The sequence below is a fragment of the Mauremys reevesii genome, linkage group 7 (genome assembly GCF_016161935.1).
Source record: "Mauremys reevesii isolate NIE-2019 linkage group 7, ASM1616193v1, whole genome shotgun sequence".
Taxonomy (NCBI): Eukaryota; Metazoa; Chordata; order Testudines; family Geoemydidae; genus Mauremys; species Mauremys reevesii.
The window spans coordinates 41,172,520-41,194,919 of NC_052629.1; the positions used below are offsets into that span (position 1 = coordinate 41,172,520).

The window sequence follows — 22,400 nt, forward strand, 5'->3', positions numbered from 1 at the left end:
CAGCATTAAGCCTCTGGCTTTTGGCATGTGAGATGAGAAACTTGTCACCTCTCGATTCATGGTCCAAACCTTGAAAAGCAAACTTGCCATTAGAGAAAGCGGTTTTGTGTTTTACATTGCATTTTTCTTCTTAATTCCTTGTTTCTTCACTTCTCATTGCTGCTGGATTCTTGAGTTCCCTGCAAGAGGTGCTACTCTGATGCCTCTGTCTGAAAGCTCCTGTGGGTGAACACAAACACACCTGGCATCACAAGCACCTGCAGTCAGATCATTTCTTTGCACTAAAAAGAATTCATTCCAATTCTGCTTCTGAGTGTTGCTTTCCAAAGTCAATGTTGGCAAGAGAAGCTTCACTGAGCCAGAGCAATCCTGACAATCTGAAAGTCTTCATAACCCACCTGAGCAGTACAGCTTGTAATGGCTTGGGAACTCTTAGGCTGGATGTATTTTGCTGCTCCTTGGTTTCTTCAGGTAGAAAACACATTTCTGTCTACTCCTGTTAGCATTTCCATCAGTCGCTAATGTCTTTTAATCATAATGATTTATATGACTTCCATCCTAAAGGGTCACAAACCACTGCCTAAATTTAGCAAACTGATATAAAAAATTATACATGGATCACCTCACTAACTGCTCAAAGGTAGCAAACTCTAGTTTGAAACATAATTATTTAACAATGCACAGGAATTCTATGCAACAGTTCAGAGCAGGAAGTGTATATTACCTTTCTAAGGAATTTAGTTGGGTAGAATATAACTTGAGCCTGAAATTTGACCAGGGCACTGAGGTTAACATTCCAATGGCGTTTAACTCTAGTCCAGCAGTTCTCAAACTCCATTGCACCTCTGACAACAAAAATTACCACATGACCCCAGGAGGGGGACCGAAGATTGAGCCCGCCCGAGCCCCTTCCTCTTATTGTTTGTTGCACTTCATTTTAAATTAGGTCCTGATTCTGCAATCTGATCTATGGGGCCACAGCCCCATTGACTTCATTGGGATTCTATGTAGGAATAAGCTTACTGCATTCAGAATAAAAAAAGATCTATCTCTGTCATGATTTTCCCACAATAGTACCCTCATTCATTCATTTGTTCATTTTAAAACACCCTAAGCCTGCTTCTTAGGGTATGTCTACACTACCTGCCGGATTGGCGGGCAGCAATCAATCCAGCGGGGATTGACTTATCGCGTCTAGTCTAGACGCGATAAATCAACCCCCGAGCCCTCTCCCGTCCACTCCTGTACTCCAGCGCTGCAAGAGGCGCAAGCAAAGTTGACAGGGGAACAGCAGCAGTCGACTCACCGCAGTGAAGACAACCCAGTGAGTCGATCTAAGTATGTTGCGTAACTTAGATTGACACCCCCTCTTCTCCCCCTCCGCCCCGCAGTGTAGACCAGGGCCTAGTAGCAGGGGAGTGTGGGGAAAGAGAGGCATTTGGTTACAGTGGTTGTGAGGGCCACAGAAGTATCCAGATACATAGGAAGATCGGGGGATGTCTATGTAATCAGATTGCAGGATCAGGGCCTTGGATTGTAAACTCTGAGGCAGGGGCTGGGGCTTCCTATGTGGTGGTACAGCACCTAGTACAATGGGGCACCAACTGGCAGATATATTATCCTGCCTTTGCCCAAATTAAATCCCATTTTGTTATCTTCTGCCCGTTTCTAATCTAAAGCCTCCTTTCTAATCTGTTTCCTCAGTAGTATTTGCAACATCTCCCAACTTGGTGTTAGCTGTGAATTTCATTAACATGCTGTTTACTCTTGTCTTTCAGTGCATTAATCAAGATGTTAAATAAAGATCTGATCTAATATGATCACTAAGGTGGCACTCTATACACCTCCCCCCAGCTTGTCACATTGCCAATTATTATTAATCTTTGATTATGGTCACTTAGCCAGTTTTCATTCCACATGAGAGTTCCTATCCAAGCCAATTGTAATTAATTTTTCAAGTAAAAAAATATTGCTATATGTTGCGTCTACCTTCCCTCCTTTGCTCCAGAGTTTAATATTGTGCTGCCACATTAGGCCCTAGCACACTCATATCACTTTGAAAGAGGAGAAATGGATTGAGTGGATGAGGTATTTCAGAAAGTAGATGATAGGACTTCCCCAAAGGAGAAAAAATGCATTCTGTATTTGTAGCATGGTTCAGAACTTTTCAGTTGGACATTTTGTGATTTCATTTTGGGATACACACCCTTCCTTACTGCCTAACTTCTCATTTTGGGTGGGTTAGGACAGTGGTTCTCAACCAGGGATACGTGTACTTCTGGGGGAATGCAGAGGTCTTCCAGGGGGTACGTCAACTCATCTAGATCCGAAGAAGTGAGCTGCAGCTCACGAAAGCTCATGCTAAAATAAATTTGTTAGTCTTTAAGGTGCCACAAGTACTCCTGGTTTTTTTGCGGATACAGACTAACACGGCTGCTACTCTGAAACCTGTCATCTAGATCAGTTTCTCAATCTGGAGATTGCAAACCTTGGGGGTGGGGGTGGGGGGCAGTCACAAGTGCATGGCCGGTGTTAGAGGGTGGCAAACAGGGCAACTGCCTGGGGTCCCACGCCACAGCCCCCGCAAAGATGAAATTACATGGTTCAGGCCCAGGTGGCAGGGCTTGGACTTCAGACTCCTGAAAGGGGTACAGTAGTCTGGAAAGGTTGCGAACCACTGGGTTAGGATTTCTCTCAAACTGTTTCATTTTCTTCCCTACTTTTAAGGCAAGGTTCATCCATAGAGCACTATTGATTAACTAGTGTCTTTTTAGTCTTATTTGGAATGATCTTTCTCTCTCTCTCTTTTATAAATAATTTAGTATTCATGAAAAGTGCTATCTTGCCAAGCCTGAAGCCTCTATTTATCCACACACCAGCTATAGCAAAGGCAGGAGCAGTAGAAGCTTTCCCTAGTCTGTGCCCCACCCAGAAGATCATATCTGTACCCCTGATTTGAAGGGACCACCCTTCTAGGGATGTGAGGGTAATACAGTCACCATGTCCATCTGACCCTTGATCTCTCTGCCAATGAAAGAGCAGTTGCATTTTGTCTGAAGTGGACCTCTCTCCACTAGGAAATGGACTGAAATCACCAACTTATTACCTAGGCCTCTAAATATCCCTAAGTGGAGTCTGGTCATTCTTCCTTAGGTGGTTTTGGGAAGGGGAAATTGTATCAGTGCTTTTAAGATCCAGGCTACTTGCTTGTCCAGTAGTCAGCTCAGTGCCATTCACAGCTTCTTCAATAGAGTTCTCTGCTGATGCCTTCTTGCCCCCTGAAGATGCTGATGCAATGATCTCTTGTGGTAAGGCATTCTCATGGAGAGCAGGGATGGAAGGAGAAGCTGAGAGAGGAAGTAAAATCACCTTTGGCTTCTTTATAGGTATCAATTAATTGGAAATGTAAAGAAAGTAATTAATCAGAATGAGGAAATGGCCTCATGTTTTCTTCTTCCTGAAAACTGTTACCCAGCACTTTTAAGGACCAGAGTATTCCTAATTGAAGGGCACAGCCCACTATTTAGCTTGGAGATCATGTTTTTTGTTTCGTACGTACTTTGTTCTTCATATAGGAAATACTGAGTTCCTTCCTCATTCCTGTGTATTCACTGGTGCAGAAATGAACCTGGTTTGGTTTTGTTTACTTCCTTGGTAAGGTACCAATATCAGAATTTATAACCTACATTGTGGGGTCAGAGGTTTTAGTTAGTTTGCTGCAGAAGCAGTGGGATGCTTAATGCCAGTGGGATTCACAAGAACATGAAAAAAAGAAAGTCAATTTATAGAATTTCTTTGCAGTGGAGAGATGGGTTTCCAAGCCTTCACATCACAAAGTTGTGCTGCCTCATCACCATGTGATGGAAATTGAGTCCATTCAAAAATGAATTTTGGACTCATTCCACATTCTGCCCTTGTGGAACATGACACTGACTTTGAGAACTGTGATGAGAGTGAGCTTGTATGTCTTCATCCTCCAAATTAATTTCAGTATTTAAGTCTATAATCTAAATTTAATTTCCAGAAAAGCAAACCCATTTCTTAGTTTTATTCAGCCATTATAGTGAAATGACTTAACATGTTCATGCCAGAATATCAACATTTTTCTCCCTTTCATATTGTGAACCCATAGGTGCTTGGACACTGTGGGATTAGTGCTATAGATATGCCAATAAGTAAATAAATTAATGTTCAGTCATTTGCAACTGGCTTTCCTCAAATTCACCCCAGAATACTTTGCACTAGTCCGTGCAGCACTTCAGGAAATAGTGCAGCAATTTATGTGGTGTCTGAGAAGGACCAGTTGCAAAGAGGCTGAGCAAATCCATCTCAGCAGATGCCTGTGCATAAGGAATGGGAGCAAGTTTGATGGCTAGCAACCTCTTAGGTGTTACAGCCTATGTGCTGAGAAGTGGAGCTGAGCTTTGAAAATAGCAAAAAAGATTCCAACCAGTTCTCATGGAAATCTAGCTCTTGCCAGTTTGACTAATTTAATTTTGGTTTTACGTCCTTGTGTGGTAATTGTTTCGGTTCCTAAAGCTCCTTAAATAACAAACTCTGGGGATCAGCGTGAAGTGCTATGTCATGGTTTATTAGAAGCTCATGGGTTACTAACTCATTCATGTGGGTGAGGTTTCTATGGATATTTAAGCAAATAGAAATAACTAGGGTGTGATGGTTGCAATATAGTTGCTGATGGCTTGATATTTGCCCGGAAAGCCTTCCTCTCTACTGCATTCAACCACATCAGAGGAGATTGCAGGAGGGTTGAATTCAAACAAGGAAATAGATTTTCTTTCTGAACACTAGTGAGATTTTCAAAATCTCCTAAGTGAATTTGGAGCACAGATCCCCTTTATTCATATACCTAAGTCATTTGCCGCCTTGAGAAGCAACTGGATTTGTGCTCCTTACTCACTTTTGAAAATCCCACTCTGAGTGAATTTTGTTGACTGTGAAAGGTGGTGGCTTGCCAGACCTGAAGGATGAAATCCTCTATCTACAGACTAAATATAGCATAGTCGGCAGCAGTGCAGGCTTCCAGTATCCCACCTTGTGCTGTCCTCATGACTTGGAGGAGATATCTCTAGGCGTGGAAGGGGTAGTCTAGTCTCTGTGCCCATTCTGTTCTTGTGTGTCTGCTGAGACTGTAAATGGTGGTTTGGTAGGGCAGATTTTGTGGTCTCAATCTAGTTTCATAGTCAACAAGGGCCGGCAACCATATTTTGCACCAACCATCCTCAGATAGTGGTAGCCTTTGGTTACTACCAATCTACAGCCCTGGAGCCTTAAAATCCCACCTGTCTTGCAGGAAGGATGTACCTTTTTACAACTGTCAGGGAGGAATCCCCCTTCTGGACGTTTGGGCCAACATTTTCAAAACTTGGGTGCCTAAAGTTAGGCTGCTAAATTTGTATGTAGGCACCTAAACAAATGGGCTGATTTTCAAAAGCACTGAGAACCCAACAATTCCTGTAGTTGTCATTTGGGCATTGGTAAGAAAATCTTGGCCATTGAATTTTAAGGCACCAAGATTATTGGCTGGAGTCAAGCCTGTTACTAGAGATAAAAGGCTCTGTTTGGAATTTAGTGTAAAATGCGATTAATTACACTGACTTCCATCTGAGGATTTCAAAGTACTGTAGAAACTTAAATTAAGCCTTACAACATGCCTGAGAGAGAAGGAAGTATTTTTTTTTTTTTTTACTGGTAGAGGGACTACAGCACAGAGAGGTTACCTAATTTGTTGAGGAAGTCAGTGGCAAAGATGGGAGGAGAACCCAAGTTTCCTTGACTCCCAGTCCTGTGCTTTAGTCTGAGGACCATCATTGCTTTTTTATTAGGATGCTCATTTCTGTATGTCAGATTTGAAAGGCGTCTAGTTCTGATCACTAGGGGCATGAATCCTCCTGTCAGGCAAGTGGCATGGTGTTGACTCCCTTGCTACAGGGTTTTCCAGTGTTGCCGGCTTTGGAGCTGATACTACCCAGGCTTTTGGGGTAGGAGTAGTGTGCTACCCCTGCAGAGTCATCAGAAGTACAACTCTGCTATCAAAAGATGAGTTTACAACTGCAAACTCTTCTTGGCTCCAACTGCTTGCTTCTGCTAATTTCATGCCCCTGTAATCCAGGTAACGCTCTAGTGCCTTGAGCCGCCACCCTGGGCCTGAATTGCTTTTCTAGCTCAGCAGGAGCCAGCTGCCTCTGCTGCCAAGTTTAGGTTGTAGCTGAATAAAAACTACTTTGCAGAAGCATTTTGGCAGCACAGAGCAGAGTCTGCTGAAGCTAGTGACTAATTTGCTACTTTCGTGGTTTTGTTTTGTTTTAAAGTACCCAGTATGCTGTTTGAATAACATCCCGCATATGCAGAGATCGCAGTATTGTGTTGGAAGATGCTGTAATTAATATTGGTCATCCTCTCCATTATAAACCTCAGTTCTCATAGATTTTAGAATGCTCGTGATTGAGTTCCTTCTGGGTTGATGTGAACTGTATAGGAGATTGGAGAAAAGTCCCCCCCCCCCTTTTATAAATGTGATTGAAATCAGCCCAGCTGGCTGCTTGGCATTCTCTTTTTCCTCTTCAAAGCAAAATGCTTGTTTTGTGCTGCATGCGTAGTCATTGCATCACAGAATGGAGAGGTGACAGCCTCCCCTCCGCCCCCCTGTTCTGGTGACACCATGACTGGAATATTGTATTGGGCTCTGATGTAGACAAACCAGGAAACAGTAAGAATGAAATGTATACAGTGTAGCTGAACTAGGAAGCTGGGCAGGGGTGGAGGGACAGAATATAAATCTACAGATACGTGAAGAATATAAACACCAATGCTGGGGGAAGGCTTATTTAAGAGGGACTAAGGGGTTATGAGTAGAAGCAATTATGACATTTAGAAAAGGAAAATATTAGGCTGAATTCTGGGGCATAGAAGATGGTAATCTCCCAACAGCAAAATGTAATAGTCTGGGAAATAGTCTTCTATGGAAAGTCATGGAAGATCCGTCCCTGAAGATATTTAATACTAGGCTGGTCAGGGTACTAGCAAATGTTCTGTGAGGTGCCATCCTTGTCCTTGGAGCATGTAATGATGTAATGCTGTAGATCTATTTCTATCTCTAGCATCTGTGATGCTATAATATATTATGTTTTAAATTAACACAGTCAACAATTATGTTAATAACCCCTTAGATTATTCAAAGTGAAAGAATTTGAAGAATTCAATACACAGTACTTGGTAGTGTTTGTACTCTGCTTTATACACTTTTTTGGCATGGATGCTAGCAATCAAATTTCTTTTACTATCAGGTTTTTAGGGCCTTGAACAGCAGGATCTGGCCCTTGCTGCTGTGGAGTAAAGTTCAAAAGCATCTAAGTCAATGGTACTTAAGGTCCTAAATCACTTAGAAAATTTTACCGTGTGTGTAAAACAGATGATCACTTCCCTACAGTATTGAAATCCAGCTACTTTAATTGGATTTTCTAAAATGTGGAAACATTTCTACTGGTCAAAAGTTTAATAAAGCCTTGTTTTCACAAAGCTGAATATGAGAGTGATAGTTATGGTGACAGCATCCCTTTAAAAAAAATCCACAAACAAGGCTAAATTTTAACAATTAAATTTACATTTTTCTTATAATTGTACTCTCCTGTACCACATCCCATTTCCCACATCTTTGTGTTTGGAGTCTGTTCATTCATACTACAGCTGTAGTAGATTCATGTATTTGTGTCTCACTCTCTGTGTGAAATCGTAAGCAGTGTTTATTAGATTCTTTGCTGCTTACAGTAAAACTCTTTATGGGAGAAAGTAAATGAGCATGCACATAAATTGAGTAAAAGACTATGGTTCAAAGTCTCAGAAATAAGGAACATTTCAGATAAAGGGAAAATATGCCAAGTACCTTCTAATTCTTGGCCACAATAAAGCACCATCTCTGTACATTGGTAACAAAGAATTATATAACCATTTCCACTTCCTGTATATACTTCTCCACATGATGACCTATACATAAGCCTTTCTATTAGCTGAGATGGCAAAGCTATCAAAATAAAACAATAATTCTGCACCCTAAAAAAGGGGGAAAGTAATGAGTGTTTTAACAGCATAACAACACATAAAATGAATTCGAAATACAAATACTGATCTGTGATGTTGGCACAAAAATCATTGCCTTCATTGTAGTCATTACTTTCTGTGTCTCTTCTCATTGATATTATTGCCTGGTGTGACCTCTATGTCAGACTTGCAAATATTGACCTGAATGTCAGCCAAGTTATTCAGGGCATGTCTGCACCACAAACCTAAGTCAACCTATATTAGGTTGATTTATTTGCAGTGGTTTGTGTTCACACTAACCTCCTTCGGTTGGTGGTGAGCGTCCTCACTAAGAGCGCTTCCACTGACCTAAGAGGGGGAATGTGGGGAGCTGAGAGTCCAGGCTGCCTCTGTGTAGTGTAGACCAGGGCGTAGATGATACATGAGCAAATACAGTAAAGGTACATTTGAGTCCGAGTCTTTGGCCCTTTCACATAGAGTGCGTGTGTGTGTGTGGTGTGCTCTACATGCCTTCTTTCTAGCTGCAGATGCTTAGTATTACAGGGTATGTTTTCTGCAGGGCCCAAATAACTGTGGATGAAGAGGGAAGAAATAGGTTTGATTAATCATTGCAAACTTTCAGTTTAGTTAATTAACAATAATGCTTTTGTATAGTACTTCCATATAAACAAATCTTCCAACACACCCGTGAGTCAAATAAGCGTCGTCATTCCCATTTGATAGGTGGGGAAACTGAGGCAAAGTGGTTAAAGGATTTGCCCAAGGCCAAAGAGAAAATAAACATCAGAGTATTAGAAACTCTGCAGATTGTGGCTACCAGTCATGAGCTCCAGACAAAAAGCCTCATTTGCATCAGTGTTCCCTATTTATTCCCTCATTTACATCAGTGTTCATGAAGGGAAGGAAGGTAGGACAATGGTTAGTCTAGGATTAAGGATACCCACTTAGTCTCTCTCTGCCTCAGTTCCCCATCTATAAAATGGGGCTAATAGCACTTTCCTACTCACAGAAATGTTGTGAGGATAAATACGTTAAAGATGGTGAGGTGCTATGCTACTATGGTAATGGGGGCCACATATGTATCTGAGATAGATATCAGATTAGTTCTGAGTTGGGCATATGTGCTCTCCATGGAGGCCAATGTGAATAGGTGCAGTGCTGTTGAAGGAGACAATCTTTTGCTAGATGGCAACCAACATTCTTCTGGGGATGGAACCAAAGGGGTACATCTGTGACACACCGTAGTTTTGGGTGAAGGCTCTTCTTAAACAGCCAAGGTTTTAAAAAATGAAGGAATCCTAATAAAAGGCATCCACTGCTATTAGGAGAAGGGGGAGAAGGAACGGAAAGTTGAAATTAATTGGGGTCTTGTGTCTGTTTCCACCTACTCTTCGTTCTGCCTTGAATTCTTGCAGTGGAAGTTCAAAGGTCTCCAATTAAAAGCTTCATTTTCTTTCCTAGCCACCTTGTCCTTGCCCGTCTGTCGCTCTCTAGCAAATAATACAATCCCAGATTAATAGCTGCTAATTCTCATGGATGTGGAAACATACTAGACTATAGACAAGGCTGGCCTGAAACACAAAGTGACCTTTGGCAGCCCAGCATATAATAACAGCTCTGTAAATTGCTCCATCATAGCTTTGTAGTGTAGGGGAATTGGGGTGGGAGGAAAGTACTTATTGTCCAGGGTTGGATAAAATCAATAATTTAAAAAAATACAGATTTTTAATTTAAATTAAATACAGATTTTTTTAAATAAACCTATTTGAAGTGATGAAAACCTATGTTAAGCCTATGATCTATTAAAATCATTTATATTAAAAACAAAAAAATAATATTAAACGGTGTTATATTTGCTATCAAGTTTTAAAGAAAATCACAACACTGAAATGGTGGAAGTCACTGGCTAAGCACCTGGAACCAGAGTTTGTTGAAGTGCTAAACCAGCTTTGGACAGCAATAGCCTCTTCTATAAGTGCAGAGAGGATGATTTCTTCATTTCAGTATATACAACTAGTTCAGTGCAGTGACTAATTCTTTTTAGGTTAAGAAACCAATTGGATGTTGAAAAAGCAGGAAAGCTTGTTTTCCTCTTCCAATCTATGAATTAAAAACTAGGTGTGAAAGGATGAGATCTACTCGTTTTAAAATCTTGGAGGACATGGTAACCAGAAACAATCAGTTTGCTTTGCTAACTACAGACAATACTTTCTTTGTTTAATAAATCAGTTAGTTTTAAATGCACAACATGTTTTAGTAAACTTTCTGATAAACTTTTTTTCTGATGTATCCACCACATGTAAGGTAGTTCTATTGAACTAGTAAAACAATTAAAATACTGTTTTTGTGCAGTTTAATTTAATTTAAATTTCTATCCAAATAGAGATTAGGTGACTACTTTTTTACTGTGATTTGTCACAGTCACTAAAAAGTGCATCATTCACCATTTTCTAACATGATAAAAATGTAAAAATTAAGTATCTGAATAAATGTATGTTAAGCGCTATATTTTTTAAGTAAATGTGTATAGCTATGGTATATAGCAAAAAACCCCCCACCACATGAGGTGTAAAGGCTATATTCATTTGCAAGTCAACATGTTTTAGTCCTGTGGCACCTTATACACTAACAGACGTATTGGAGCATAAGCAACAAGTGCATCTGACGAAGTGGGTATTCACCCACGAAAGCTTATGCTCCAATACGTCTGTTAGTCTATAAGGTGCCACAGGACTAAAACACGTTGATTTGCAAATAAATATAGCCTTTACACCTCATGTGGTGGTTCTTTTTTTTTTTTGCTATATACCATAGCTCTATACACATTTACTTAAAAAATATAGCGCTTAACATACATTTATTCAGATACTTAATTTTTACATTTTTATCATCTGAATAAATGTATGTTAAGCACTATATTTTTTTTAAGTAAATGTGTATAGCTATGGTATATAGCAAAAAAAACAACCCACCACATGAGGTGTAAAGGCTATATTTATAAGCTTTCATGGGTGAATACCCACTTCGTCAGACGCACTTGTTGCTTATGCTCCAATACGTCTGTTAGTCTATAAGGTGCCACAGGACTCTTTGTCACTTTTTACAGATCCAGACTAACACAGCTACGCCTCTGATACTTGACCCCATGTTTTAATGGTTCCTAACTAATGAGAAGTAAGCTATAGGAAAGTAACTAAAAGTACCAGTACGAAATATGATTAAAATCAATTTTTTAAATCAAGGTTTCTTGCTTGGTAATTTTAAACATTATTAAAATTAGTGATTTAAAGCACTTCAATTTAAATCAATCCACCCTTTCCTCGTCGGTCCCATTTATGCTCCTGGCCATGGGATTGGAGGGCCTGACAAATCACTACCTGATTGTGTGCATATACACAAGCTTTCCACACAAATACAGAGGTGCTCTAAATCACTAAGACCTCTTAATGAGATGTCCTTGCTGGCTGCTCAGTCAATTAGTCATTCCATTTGCAGTGCAGGAACATATGGGATTTTCCATACTGGATCAGACCAGTGGTCCATCTAATCCAGTGTCCTGTTCCTGCTGCAGGGGGAGAGTATAGGAAACTGTGTACTAGGCAGATATGGGATTCATTGCCCAGGAAAACCTTTAGTTTCCTCCTAACCCTCTGTAGTTAGAGGTTGGCTTAAGCCCTGAAGTTTGAGGGGTTATAGCTCTTCCACAATGTTGGTTTGTTTTTATGCTGGATATTATTGTTAGTCACATAAACGTCTAATCTTTTTCTGAATCCTACTAAACTCTTGGCCTTAGTAGCATTGTGTGGCAATGAGTTCCACAGCGTCACTGTGTATGTATGTTATATAAACAAGTATTTTATTTTTTCAGTTTTGAATTTGCCACCTTTCAGTTTCATTAAATGGCCCCTTGCTCTTGAGTTATGAGACCATGTAAAAGAAAGTTTCCAGTCTGCCTTCACCATCTAATCTATAAAATGCTTTGGAGCATGTGCTGTGATGGAGAGAGAAATGTATTTGGTGGTTAAATGTCATGCCATATTGTAAGTAATAGAGAAGACAGCTATGTTCGGAGTGAACTTTCTTCGGCAGGATATAGTGACAAAGTTGGGGTGGGGGAACACACCACAACAGCCATTGCTTGGCCCACCAGGGCTTGGAATGCAGAGTCTAGCCTGGTTAATACACTAGAGGTCAGTGATCAGTTGAGCCATTCTGGAATCAGCCACTGTCTTAAAGAATATGGATATATTTAGTCGCTTGTGCTGTTTCAGCCATTGATTAAACCCTTGTTAGATTAGGGGGACCTGACCTGCTGTTTCACTTCCCCAGATGCACATACTTACTCTACCCTGCCAGGGTTGAACAAATCACCATACTACATACATTCCAGGGGGATAGTGTGATAAATGAGAGGAGGGATAGCTCTCTTTTGTGGACACCCAGCCAGCCAGTTGGCTATGGAGTCCCTCTTGGTGGTGGTTCTCTACTTACTTTACCTGTAAAGGGTTAACAAGCCCACAGGTAAAAGGAAAAGAGTGGGCACCTGACCAAAAGAGCCAATGGGAGGGCTAGGACTTTTTAAAATTGGGAAAAAACTTCCCTTTGTCTGTCTGTCTGTTCTCAGGGAAAGAGGGGAACAGGGAGCAGTTATGCTATGAGACGCTTTAAGCCAGATAATCAGATCATATCTAGAACTACTTTTAACAACCCAAATATGTAAGCAGATCAGAAATGTTTAGAAAGGCACAATTAGGTTTATTTCCTATGGCTAGTGGACTCCTCTGTGCTAACACCAGATGCTTTTGTTTGCTTGTAAACTTTAAGCTGAACCCTCAAGAAAGCTATTTTGGATGCTTAATTTTTGGAATTGTTCTTTTAAAATCTAGCAAAAGCCCGAGTTCCAAATATATTTTCTTTCTTTTTGTTTTTAATAAAATTTACCTTTTTTAAGAACAGGACTGGATTTTTATGTCCTAAGAGGTTTGAGCGTATGCTGTTTAATTAGCTGGGATCAGCAACTAATTTCCTTTCTTTTCTTTTCTTAGCTCTTCCCAGGAAGGGGGGGGAGGAGAGAGAGAGAGAGTGTGTGTGTGTGTGTAAAAGGGCTTGAGGGTACCCCACAGGAAGGAATTCCCAAATGTGCCTTCCTGGGTTCCAAGGGGTTTGCATTTGGGTGGTGGCAGCATCTACCCATCCAAGGTCAGAGAGAAGCTGTATCCTTGGAAGTTTAATACAAGCCTGGAGTGGCCATAATTAATTTTTTGAAACCTTGCAGACCCCCACCTTCTGCATTCGACGTGCCAGAGTGGGGAATCAACCTTGACAGATATTAATGCAGTAAATATTTTAGTAGCTCATACTGTTTATGGTAGCTAACACAGTAACTAGCTGGAAGATTAAGACAAGTGCATTAGAAATAAGTTTGGTAAATTGCAGCTCAGTCTGTAGGCCCACAGACATGATGGTATGGCAGCTGAGAACTTTGTCTTGGTGTTCTTGATTTGCTCACTGCTACTTGTATAGGAGGTTTCTGAGGTAGTGCGTAGCTAGATTTGTTTCTGATTTTGGTTTTAAATGCCTTTGTTGCTTTTTGCAGGACTACTTTGAAAGTTACATTTCCATTGCCTCAACTGTGCCTTCGGTGCTCTGCCTGATTGGAAACTTTGTGCTAGTCAACAGGTAAGTGCAGTTACATCTCCAGTCCAGGATGCATTAAGCACCACCATTTCCAGGCTTGCCTGCTCCCTCTGCAGTCCAATCACTCCACCCTTTTCTCTAGTCTTTAGTGCTAGCCCAGCAGTGGGCTTGAAGTCAAGCTGAAACATCTAAGGGGGAACTACATTTAACCAGAAAAAAATGTTAGCTAAACTGCTTATGAAAGAGACTCACTCTGCTGTTCTGTCTCCACAGCAAAGCCCACTCAAAACACCTCTTAGGTATTAGACCAGGCACAGAAACAGTTCTATGCGCAAACTCATCTATATGTTCTCTTGTGTGATAATAGTTTTTCAGAGAAATAACAGCCCACTGTAGAAAAAGGTCAAATACAGTATTAAGTTCTGTGTTACATTTCCCTTTGAAATCTGTGTTCTGAATGGTACTGTAGTTTATAACGTAGTACAGGCAGTGATGAGCTGCCAAAATCATAACAACCGGTTCCCTCCTCACCCCAGGAGGGATCATGCCCCCCCCCCCCCGGACTCCTGCCCCAACCAACCCCCCGCGTTCCTTGATGCCTCCCCACCCCAGGGACCCCTGCCCCATCCACCCCCCTTCCCTGTACCCTGAGTACCCTTCGCCGCCCCATCCAACCCCTCCTCTCATTCCTGATGGCCCCCAGGACCCCTGCCCCATCCAACCACCCTTTCTCTCTGTCCCCTGACTGCCCCAGGAACCCTTGCCCCAGACTGCCTCTCACCGCCCCATCCAATCCCTGATCCTTTCTGACTGCCCCACCAGGACCCTTGCCCCTATTCAACCCCCCTGTTCCCGGCCCTCTGGCCCCCCCCCCCCAAACTCCCCTACCCTGTCTCCAAAACCCCTCCCTGCCCCCCTCCCGCGCTGCCTGGACGTGGCTGGCGGCGCTACAGTCCGGCCGCTGCTGGAGCCGGGAGCCCGGGGACGCGGGGCCGGGACAGGAGTCGCGTGGCCGGAGCCAGAGGATGTGGCGGGAGCCCGGCGGCCGGAGCCAGGCGGCTGGCCGGGTGGAGCCAGGGAGGGCCGCGGCCAGAGCTGGAGCTGGGCAGCCGGGGCCGCCGCCACGCCCAGACCTGCGCTGCCGAAGCCCGGCCCCATGGCAAAACAGCAGGGGTGGCTGGAGCCACGGGGCCAGGCCGGGCTGGAGCTGGGGGGCCGTGCCCAGAGCCGGGCATCCGGGTAGGTGGGGGCACAGCGGGGCCGGGGGGGGGGGTGGGCGGAGCCGGGCGGCCGGGGACGCGGGGCTGGGGAGGGATGCAGCCGGGGGCAGGGACGTGGGTCGGTCCGGCCGGGGCACACGGCCCTCCCTAGTTTCCTACCTCAGCATCGTCTTCCTGGGCCGGGGAAGCCTGCTTGCTTCTCAGCCCTCCCAGGCTTCCCGCACGAACAGCTGATTCGCGGGAAGCAGTGGGGGAGGAGAAGCAAGGAGGAGCATTCATGGCAGGAGGTGGAGGCAGAGCTGAGGTGAGCTGGGGCCGGGCAGCAGGGAGCGCTTGTTAAATTTAAATGCCCTTTTAGAACCAGTTTGTCCCACGGGGAACAACCGGTTCTAAAAGGGCTTCTAAATTTAACAACTGGTTCGCGCGAACCGGCTGCAGCTCACCACTGAGTACAGGTCCCTGGAATCAGTGATTCTTCTTCGAATGATGGTCCCTATATGTATTTGTGGCGGGGTGATGATTTACCGGCGTGGCACCTCCTGCTGGTCGTCTTGGAAATTAGCTCTTTCCAGCCCAGAGAGCCCTCTGCAGGCCAGTGGCTTGCCCGCCGCTGGTCCCCGTGTCCCTCCTGGATCCCGGTACCTCTCTACTTCAGGGTTCTGCCCCCAGCAGCAACCCACTGTCTCTGGGTCTCCCCTCCCAGGGGAACCCCCAACCCTCTATCCCCACCTTGCCTCAGTGGCTACTGCCAATCATCATCTAGCCCCCGCTCACTGGGGTGGACTGCAGTCTGTAAACCACTCATGGGTAAGGGGGGGTTAGGACCTGCTGCCTTTGCCTATCTCTGGGCTGCCCCTCTGCAGCCCCAGTACCCTTTCATAGGCCTTCACCAAGGCCTGCAGCCTGGGGTTTTATCAGGCTGGAGCTCCCCAGCTCCCTCTGCCCTTCCCCAGCACTGCTCCACCACAGGTACCTGTCTCGGCTCCCAAGCAGCCAGGTCCTTCTCTCTCAAGCTAGAGAGAGTGTCCTTTTTGAGCTCATGGCTCACAGCCCTTTTATAGGGCCAGTTGTGGCCTGACTGGAATGTGACTCCAGCTGTGGCTGTTTCCCCAATCAGCCTAGCTTTCCCTGCTGCAGCCTTCTCCAGGGCTGCTTTATCCCCTTCAGGCAGAAGTGGGGTGACCACCCTGCTACACCCCCCCCTTAAGAATGCGCGGGGTGGAGGGTCCCTGTTGCCCCAGTGCCCCTCGCAACTGGGCTTGCAGGGAATCCCTCTCCTGCTGCAGGCTCTCCACTATGTGGAGCCACCTGCTTCCCTCTATAACAGTCTGGGTCCCCACTGTAGCCCTCTCAGCTCCCATGTAGGTTCCCCTCTCTGTTTGAGATCCCACCATAGCCCTCCTGGATCCTGTCTGGGTTCCCTGGGGCCTCTCTGCCCCTGACAGTTCCTCGTTTGGGCCTCCAGCCTTCCCTGTCCCTCAGACTCAGGCTCAGACTGGGCCCCTTTGTCAGCGCTCCCCCTTTCTCTTAGGGGGCAGTGCCTTTTTATATGGCCCTCATTGTGGCACTGGAAGCACCTCTTGTGCCTTCCCTTGGCCACAGCCTTCCCACTGTCTGTTTCAGGCTTAACCCTTCCCTCAGGGCTAGCCTGGGCCCGGCAAGTCCCCTGAGGGGCACTCCCTCCTTGTGTGCCCGGGCTCTTTACAGGCCCAACATGTTCAGGGCCCCCCTGTTGCCCTCACAGGGGGTGCTCCCTCAGTTTCTTCCTTGTCCAGGTGGGGTCCCCGGTAGGGGCACTCCTGTTGGTAGTGTCCCAGTCGCCCACAGGCGAAACAATCTTTAGGCCGGCACCAGCCTCCAGCCCCAGGTGCCTGGACCCCGATGAGATCTATGTGCCCTCCCCCGCAGCAGCTGAATCAGTCCCACTTGCTGCTCGGCAAGCCGGGCCACACAGGCTCTCCAGTACCAGTCCATCTTTACCACCTTCACGTTCTCCACTCTCAGATCTGGGCAATAGTCCCACAGTCCCTCCCCTGCCCTTTGTATCGGGGCGGACCGCGTGCCCACATTCTCCACCACGTGTGGTGGGGTGCCGACTCACCAGCGTGGCATCTCCTGCTGGTCGTCTCGGGAATTAGCTCTTTCCAGCCCAGAGCGCCCTCTGCAGGCCGGTGACTTGCCTCGTCTCACCTTCAGGCAGAAGCGGGGTGACCACCCTACTACAGTATTCCAAATGTGGGGTGCGCATGCACACCATGCACCAGAGCCAGAAGGTTTTCTTAGCAGTGCCCATTGATCCGCACATGTGTCGTGCATCCCCTTATGCTCGCATCCGACGGTATAATAGGCTGTGTGGGTTGATGCCTCTCCAATCCTTCTTACCGCCACATGGCCTGACTCAGAACCCTTGTTCTTTTGTGCACTTAGTTTTTACTAAATCTGTGTTCTGAATGCTACTATAGTTTATAACCAGGACACTACCAAATTCATAGTCCATTCTGGTCAATTTCACAGCCGCAGGATTTGAAAATTAGTCAATTTCACATTTGCAGATGTTCACAGATGAAATGTCAGTGTTGTAACCATGGGGGTCTTGACCGAAAAGAAGTTATGAGGAGGTTGCAAAACAGTTGTAGGGGGGTTGTGGGATTGCTACCCTCACTTCTGTACTGCATTCAGACCCACCTCTGGGTAGCTTTCCCTGCTGCAGGAAGCTCTGCCTTGTTCCCATTGACCAGTTTACCCCCGCCAAGAGAATCTGAGACATGGGGGAAAGGTTTCCCCACCTACTAGGAGAAAATCTTTTAGAGGGAACTATAGCGCTGTACTTGTCTTGATTCCCTGTTGACTGGCAACTACAGTTCTATTTTCTGTACCTATGGTGTTTGCCTGTGTGCCAGTCCCTTTTATCTGCCTTATTCTGTGAGTTCTAATCACTGAAGAAAGAATGGAAATTAGTCTGAAGATGAGCCATATCCGTGCAAAATGGCAGGAGGTGAGTATGTGGTGTGTACAGTATATACTTCATAGTGAGTAGGTACTTTAATGTTCACCATTAATACCATAGTAATTATTAGCCAAGTGATAAATTCTTAAAATAGGTGCTCAGTTGTTACCTGTTTTTGCATGTTGCATGCAAACAGGGAAAAGGGAAAGAAAGCAAAGGATAACTTCAGAAAATAGCTCTTGTTTTTCTTGCATATCATTCAGACTGCTAATGTATCCATTTCACTAAACTATTATGTATTTAATGCATTACATTTAAATGTAGCATCTATCTCCTGCATATCACAGATTCTTCTGACTGGTGCATCTATAATCAATAAGTGTTTTATTATGTTAAATTTTCAACATCATAAATACTCATGAGGCAGATTAACATTATGAAGAATTCTAAGCAAATCGGTTCCCTGTGGTTCAAATATTATGCAGCATGTTTGGCTAGCATATGCTCCACCTTCAGTATAACAGCATCTTTGAGAGCTAACCATTATGGCACTGTCTGTGGATACCAACACATATGAGATCATGAAAGTTTTTTTTTCTTGTACATCATTTGGGAGAGAACAACAAAACCAGGTAGTGCTGACTCCTTGTGGGTGCGTGAAGACACTTGTATTCATATTAGTGCTCCTGTTTGACCAGATATAATTATTTGTATTTTAATTGCTTTTCAAAAAGGTGTTCCATGCACACAAGGCATATTTGTCAGGATTCCTTCATCCTACTAAAACTGGGCCAGTCAGACTACAGTATTTGTAGTTTGGGTAACTATGAGGCATGATGCACCATATTGTGGTCCCTGGGAGACCTGCCTAGGAGAATATGGTTTAGTACAGGAGACCTTGTATCTGAGGATGAAAGGAATGTATTTCAACACTTCATCTCTAGATCTTGATTGCTAGCTTAGCTTTCCTTTTTCCTTCATCCCTCCTCTGCCCTGAAGGTAAGCTGATAAAGTCTTGTGTGTCTATAAGTAACCTTCCTGTTCAGGCAACTAATTATCTTGTAGTGACAAGCATGTGATTGCTTTCACCCAGCCTGCAGTATTCCCCAAGCAGACTTTGTTGCTGCTGCGTGTTGCTCTTCTGAGGGGAATATCTCCTGTTTCTGCTAGAAATGGATATTTAGAGCTTGGTTGGGTTTATAGACTTAGAGTTGAATAGGCACTGATGGAAGATGTGGAAATCATCAACTTGATATCAAAACACTTTAAAATAATTACTTTTTATTTCCCCCCTTTTTCTTGGTCCTTCCCACCCCAGAGGAATTAGTTCATAGCAACTTCTACGCTGGCTTCATTTCTCTAGCCACCTGGCTTCCTTTGTGCTCTTGTATTATCTCCCAGTTGGCTGGCACATCAGCAGCCTGCCTTAGCCAGAGTATGCATTTCTAGGCTGTCGTTTGTGCTTCCAAAACAACTCCATTGTAAGATCCCATGTTGTGGTGCGGCATCTTGAGTGTGTGCTCTAAAAAGTGGGACAGGGTGACAGCTACACACTTGTACACTGCATTTTGACAGCAGTCAGTACTACTAGCACATGGCACTTCTTGGCTACCTTTAAAGCAAAGGGCCTTACCTGGGTTGTGAAAATTACTTAGTTTGTAGAGTACTTTGAAACTTTTGGGTGGAAAAGGATACAGAAATGCAAAGTTACAAAATGATAGCCATTATTGTATTTGTCTGGAAACTTTTCAGTGACTCGGGTTTTTAAAAATGAAATATGTAGAATAGATTGTGCCAGCCTGTAGGCATTTGAAGATGAGTCACATGTAAGAAGAGGCAGTATGGTCCAGTGCATAGAGCACTATACTGGGAGCCAGGAGACCTGGGTTCTTCTGCCAGTTTGCTAACTTGGGGCAAATCACTTCACCTCTCCCAGCTCTGTTTCCACTCCCCTTCCCCATAGTCTGTGTGTTTAGATTGTGAGCGCCTTAGAAACTGTCTCTTACTATGTGTGTATACAGTGCCTAGCACAGTGGGACCCTGATCTCAGTTGGGGCATCTAGGCACTACCGTAATAGAAGTAATGAATAATAATAGATTTTTGTGACTAAAATAGATGGTGGTTGGGGTGGGGGTGTCTCATTTAAAAAAAAAAATCCAAACCACTGCATTTCTTCTCTAGGGTATCTGCCAGCATCCGCATTCTGTCCTCCTTGGCTGTCATGCTGGCTGTCTTCGTGGTGATCACTGTGCTGGTGAAAATGGACACATCCACATGGACACGGCGTTTTTTTGTCATAACCATAGTTTGCGTGGTTATAGTCAGCAGCGCCTCAACCATCTTCTCCAGCAGCATCTTTGGCCTGACAAGCTGTTTTCCCATGAAGAATTCTCAGGCGTTGATTTCAGGTTAATCTCTCTCTGATATTCAAAATGTAATTCTCAGGCGTTGATTTCAGGTTAATCTCTCTCTGATATTCAAAATGTAATCGATGGCAGTAAGTTTTCAATGGAAAACTACCCACTCACTGAGAAACAGACTGACAAGAGAGCTTAGAAACTGCTTAGAATCATGGGTTTTAGTTTTGTGACCCATGCTTTTGGTTCTGTAGCACATGCTCCATCTTGGTGGAGGTTTTGCTGCATCTTGCATTTAGATGTGATAATGAGGTCTGCATGTTTGCTGAAGTAACATGACCTTTCCTTTATTTAAAAAAAAAAAATCTGTAGACTGAGATAAAGGGAAGTTCCCAAGGAAGAAAAGCAGCCAGTCATGTGAGCTGACTCTCTAGTTTCTGTAAATGTTTTGTAGACTGCCATACTTCACTGTATAAAACAGTATTTGTTCTCTCAGAAGAGACAAGGAGAATACCAGATCCTTGGTATCCATATTCTGTAGGTGAATTTCCCCTAAACAATGTGAGACAAAGGACCACAGAGTTGATTTTTCTATAGGGGGAAGAACATTCTTTAGTTCCACGTTTGTTTATATCTCCGGAAATCTTAAACTTCGCATTGTCTCTCTTTTTATATTCCACATTTATGCTCATTTCCATAACTGATGAGGGACACGCTGAGAGCCATGAGTGATGAGGTCCCTGGAGGTTTGGCTGTTGTTGATACCTACCCTGCAGTGCATTTAGAATGTTAAGAGAGAGATGAGGGGGAAGAAATCAAGACAGTGACTTCAGAAATACTTCCTTGGGCCAAGGCAGGAATGTTTTAATGATTTTTTTTCCCGGTGAGGGAAATTAGCTTGTCTCAGATGTGGCTGTTCCTGTTGTAAAAAATGTGTACGTGGTATTGGCAACTTGATTTGCATTTTGGGAGGTAAAAGAGAGAGACTATCAAACTCCCAATTTTAGAAAACCAAGCGTGGGTTTCTGATCCGGTAACTAACACTCTGCCCTCTGAAACTAGGCATAGGAAATCCACGTTACAGCCCAGCACACCAGACCCACCTGGCCCCCACGATGTATTTGTGTACCCTTGCTGGAGGGGGGAGAAGGATGGATGGAAAGTGGGGCTCCCATTTCACTACACAACTAGTATAGAGCAGGGGTTGTGATCCAATAAATAACTGATTTGAGACCAACATAAAAGTATAGGCAATACCAAATATGCAGATAGGCTTTCCCTTTTGAGGCTGCTGGCTTTGAAGCCTCATATCTGGGGTAACTAGATGATCCAACATGTTAATGCACTAGCTTTTCATCTCTGGAGGCCTAGACTACAATGAAGCTTGGGTCAGACGAGATGAGTTTAGCGGTTTCCAGGTAGCCAAATATGTTTTTTTTCCTACATCCCAAAACTACCATACAGCTTGCAGCGATTGGCTGCCTTGTGTCAAGAGACCTGGCGCTGGAATTCAAGCCGTGTTCATAGGTTAGGACTGAGGCGCATTGGGTAAGTTGTGTGAGCACTTGCACAGCACTTGCCAGCTCTGTGTATGGCTCTGGCCAATACTACCAGTGGCTCTGTTCCAAGAGCACTGAAGTTTGCCCTATACGTTTCAGTTAAAAATCATTTCTGAAATTCCTAGGTGCAAGCCTCTTACCCTCACTTCTCTAATACCTACCCTCTATTTCGAATTTGAAGCTGCTGTCTACCCAAGTGTCTGGGCCTGGCTGATCCAGTATAAGCTGGGCATTATTAGATGCTTCTTTGACACTGAATTTTTGCTTTTTCTCCCCATGTAGGTCAGGCCATGGGGGGAACAGTCAGTGCTGTGGCATCGGTGGTGGACCTGGCAGCAGCAGCTGATGTTACAGACAGCGCCTTGGCCTACTTCCTGACAGCAGATGTCTTCATCATTGTCTGCATTGTGGTATACCTGATTCTTCCCAAGTTGGAATACTCCAGGTAAAGCCTGTCAAGCCACCAGGCCATTGACTATGCAGATATCCTAAGCACAGTTCACCTGATATAGACTTTGGATGTGGTGAATATGCCTCAGGTGCAGATAGAGAGGTATTTTTCTCCTTAATAAGAGCTACAAAGTACATAATTGTAGTATGTTGAGGTGTGAAAAGCCAGCAGTA

At 44.1% G+C, this 22,400-nt stretch overlaps 1 protein-coding gene across 4 annotated transcripts in view; it reads left to right on the top strand.

Annotated features, from left to right (window-relative positions):
- SLC29A3 (solute carrier family 29 member 3) overlaps positions 1 to 22,400 on the top strand; it is a 37,417-nt gene that overhangs the window by 8,471 nt on the left and 6,546 nt on the right. For all 4 annotated transcript variants that reach the window (XM_039481454.1, XM_039481452.1, XM_039481453.1 and 1 more), the window contains exons 3-5: positions 13,652 to 13,734; positions 20,042 to 20,268; positions 22,059 to 22,221. In XM_039481454.1, the coding sequence (XP_039337388.1) occupies positions 13,652 to 13,734; positions 20,042 to 20,268; positions 22,059 to 22,221 (473 nt within the window). The remainder of the gene's footprint in view (positions 1 to 13,651; positions 13,735 to 20,041; positions 20,269 to 22,058; positions 22,222 to 22,400) is intronic.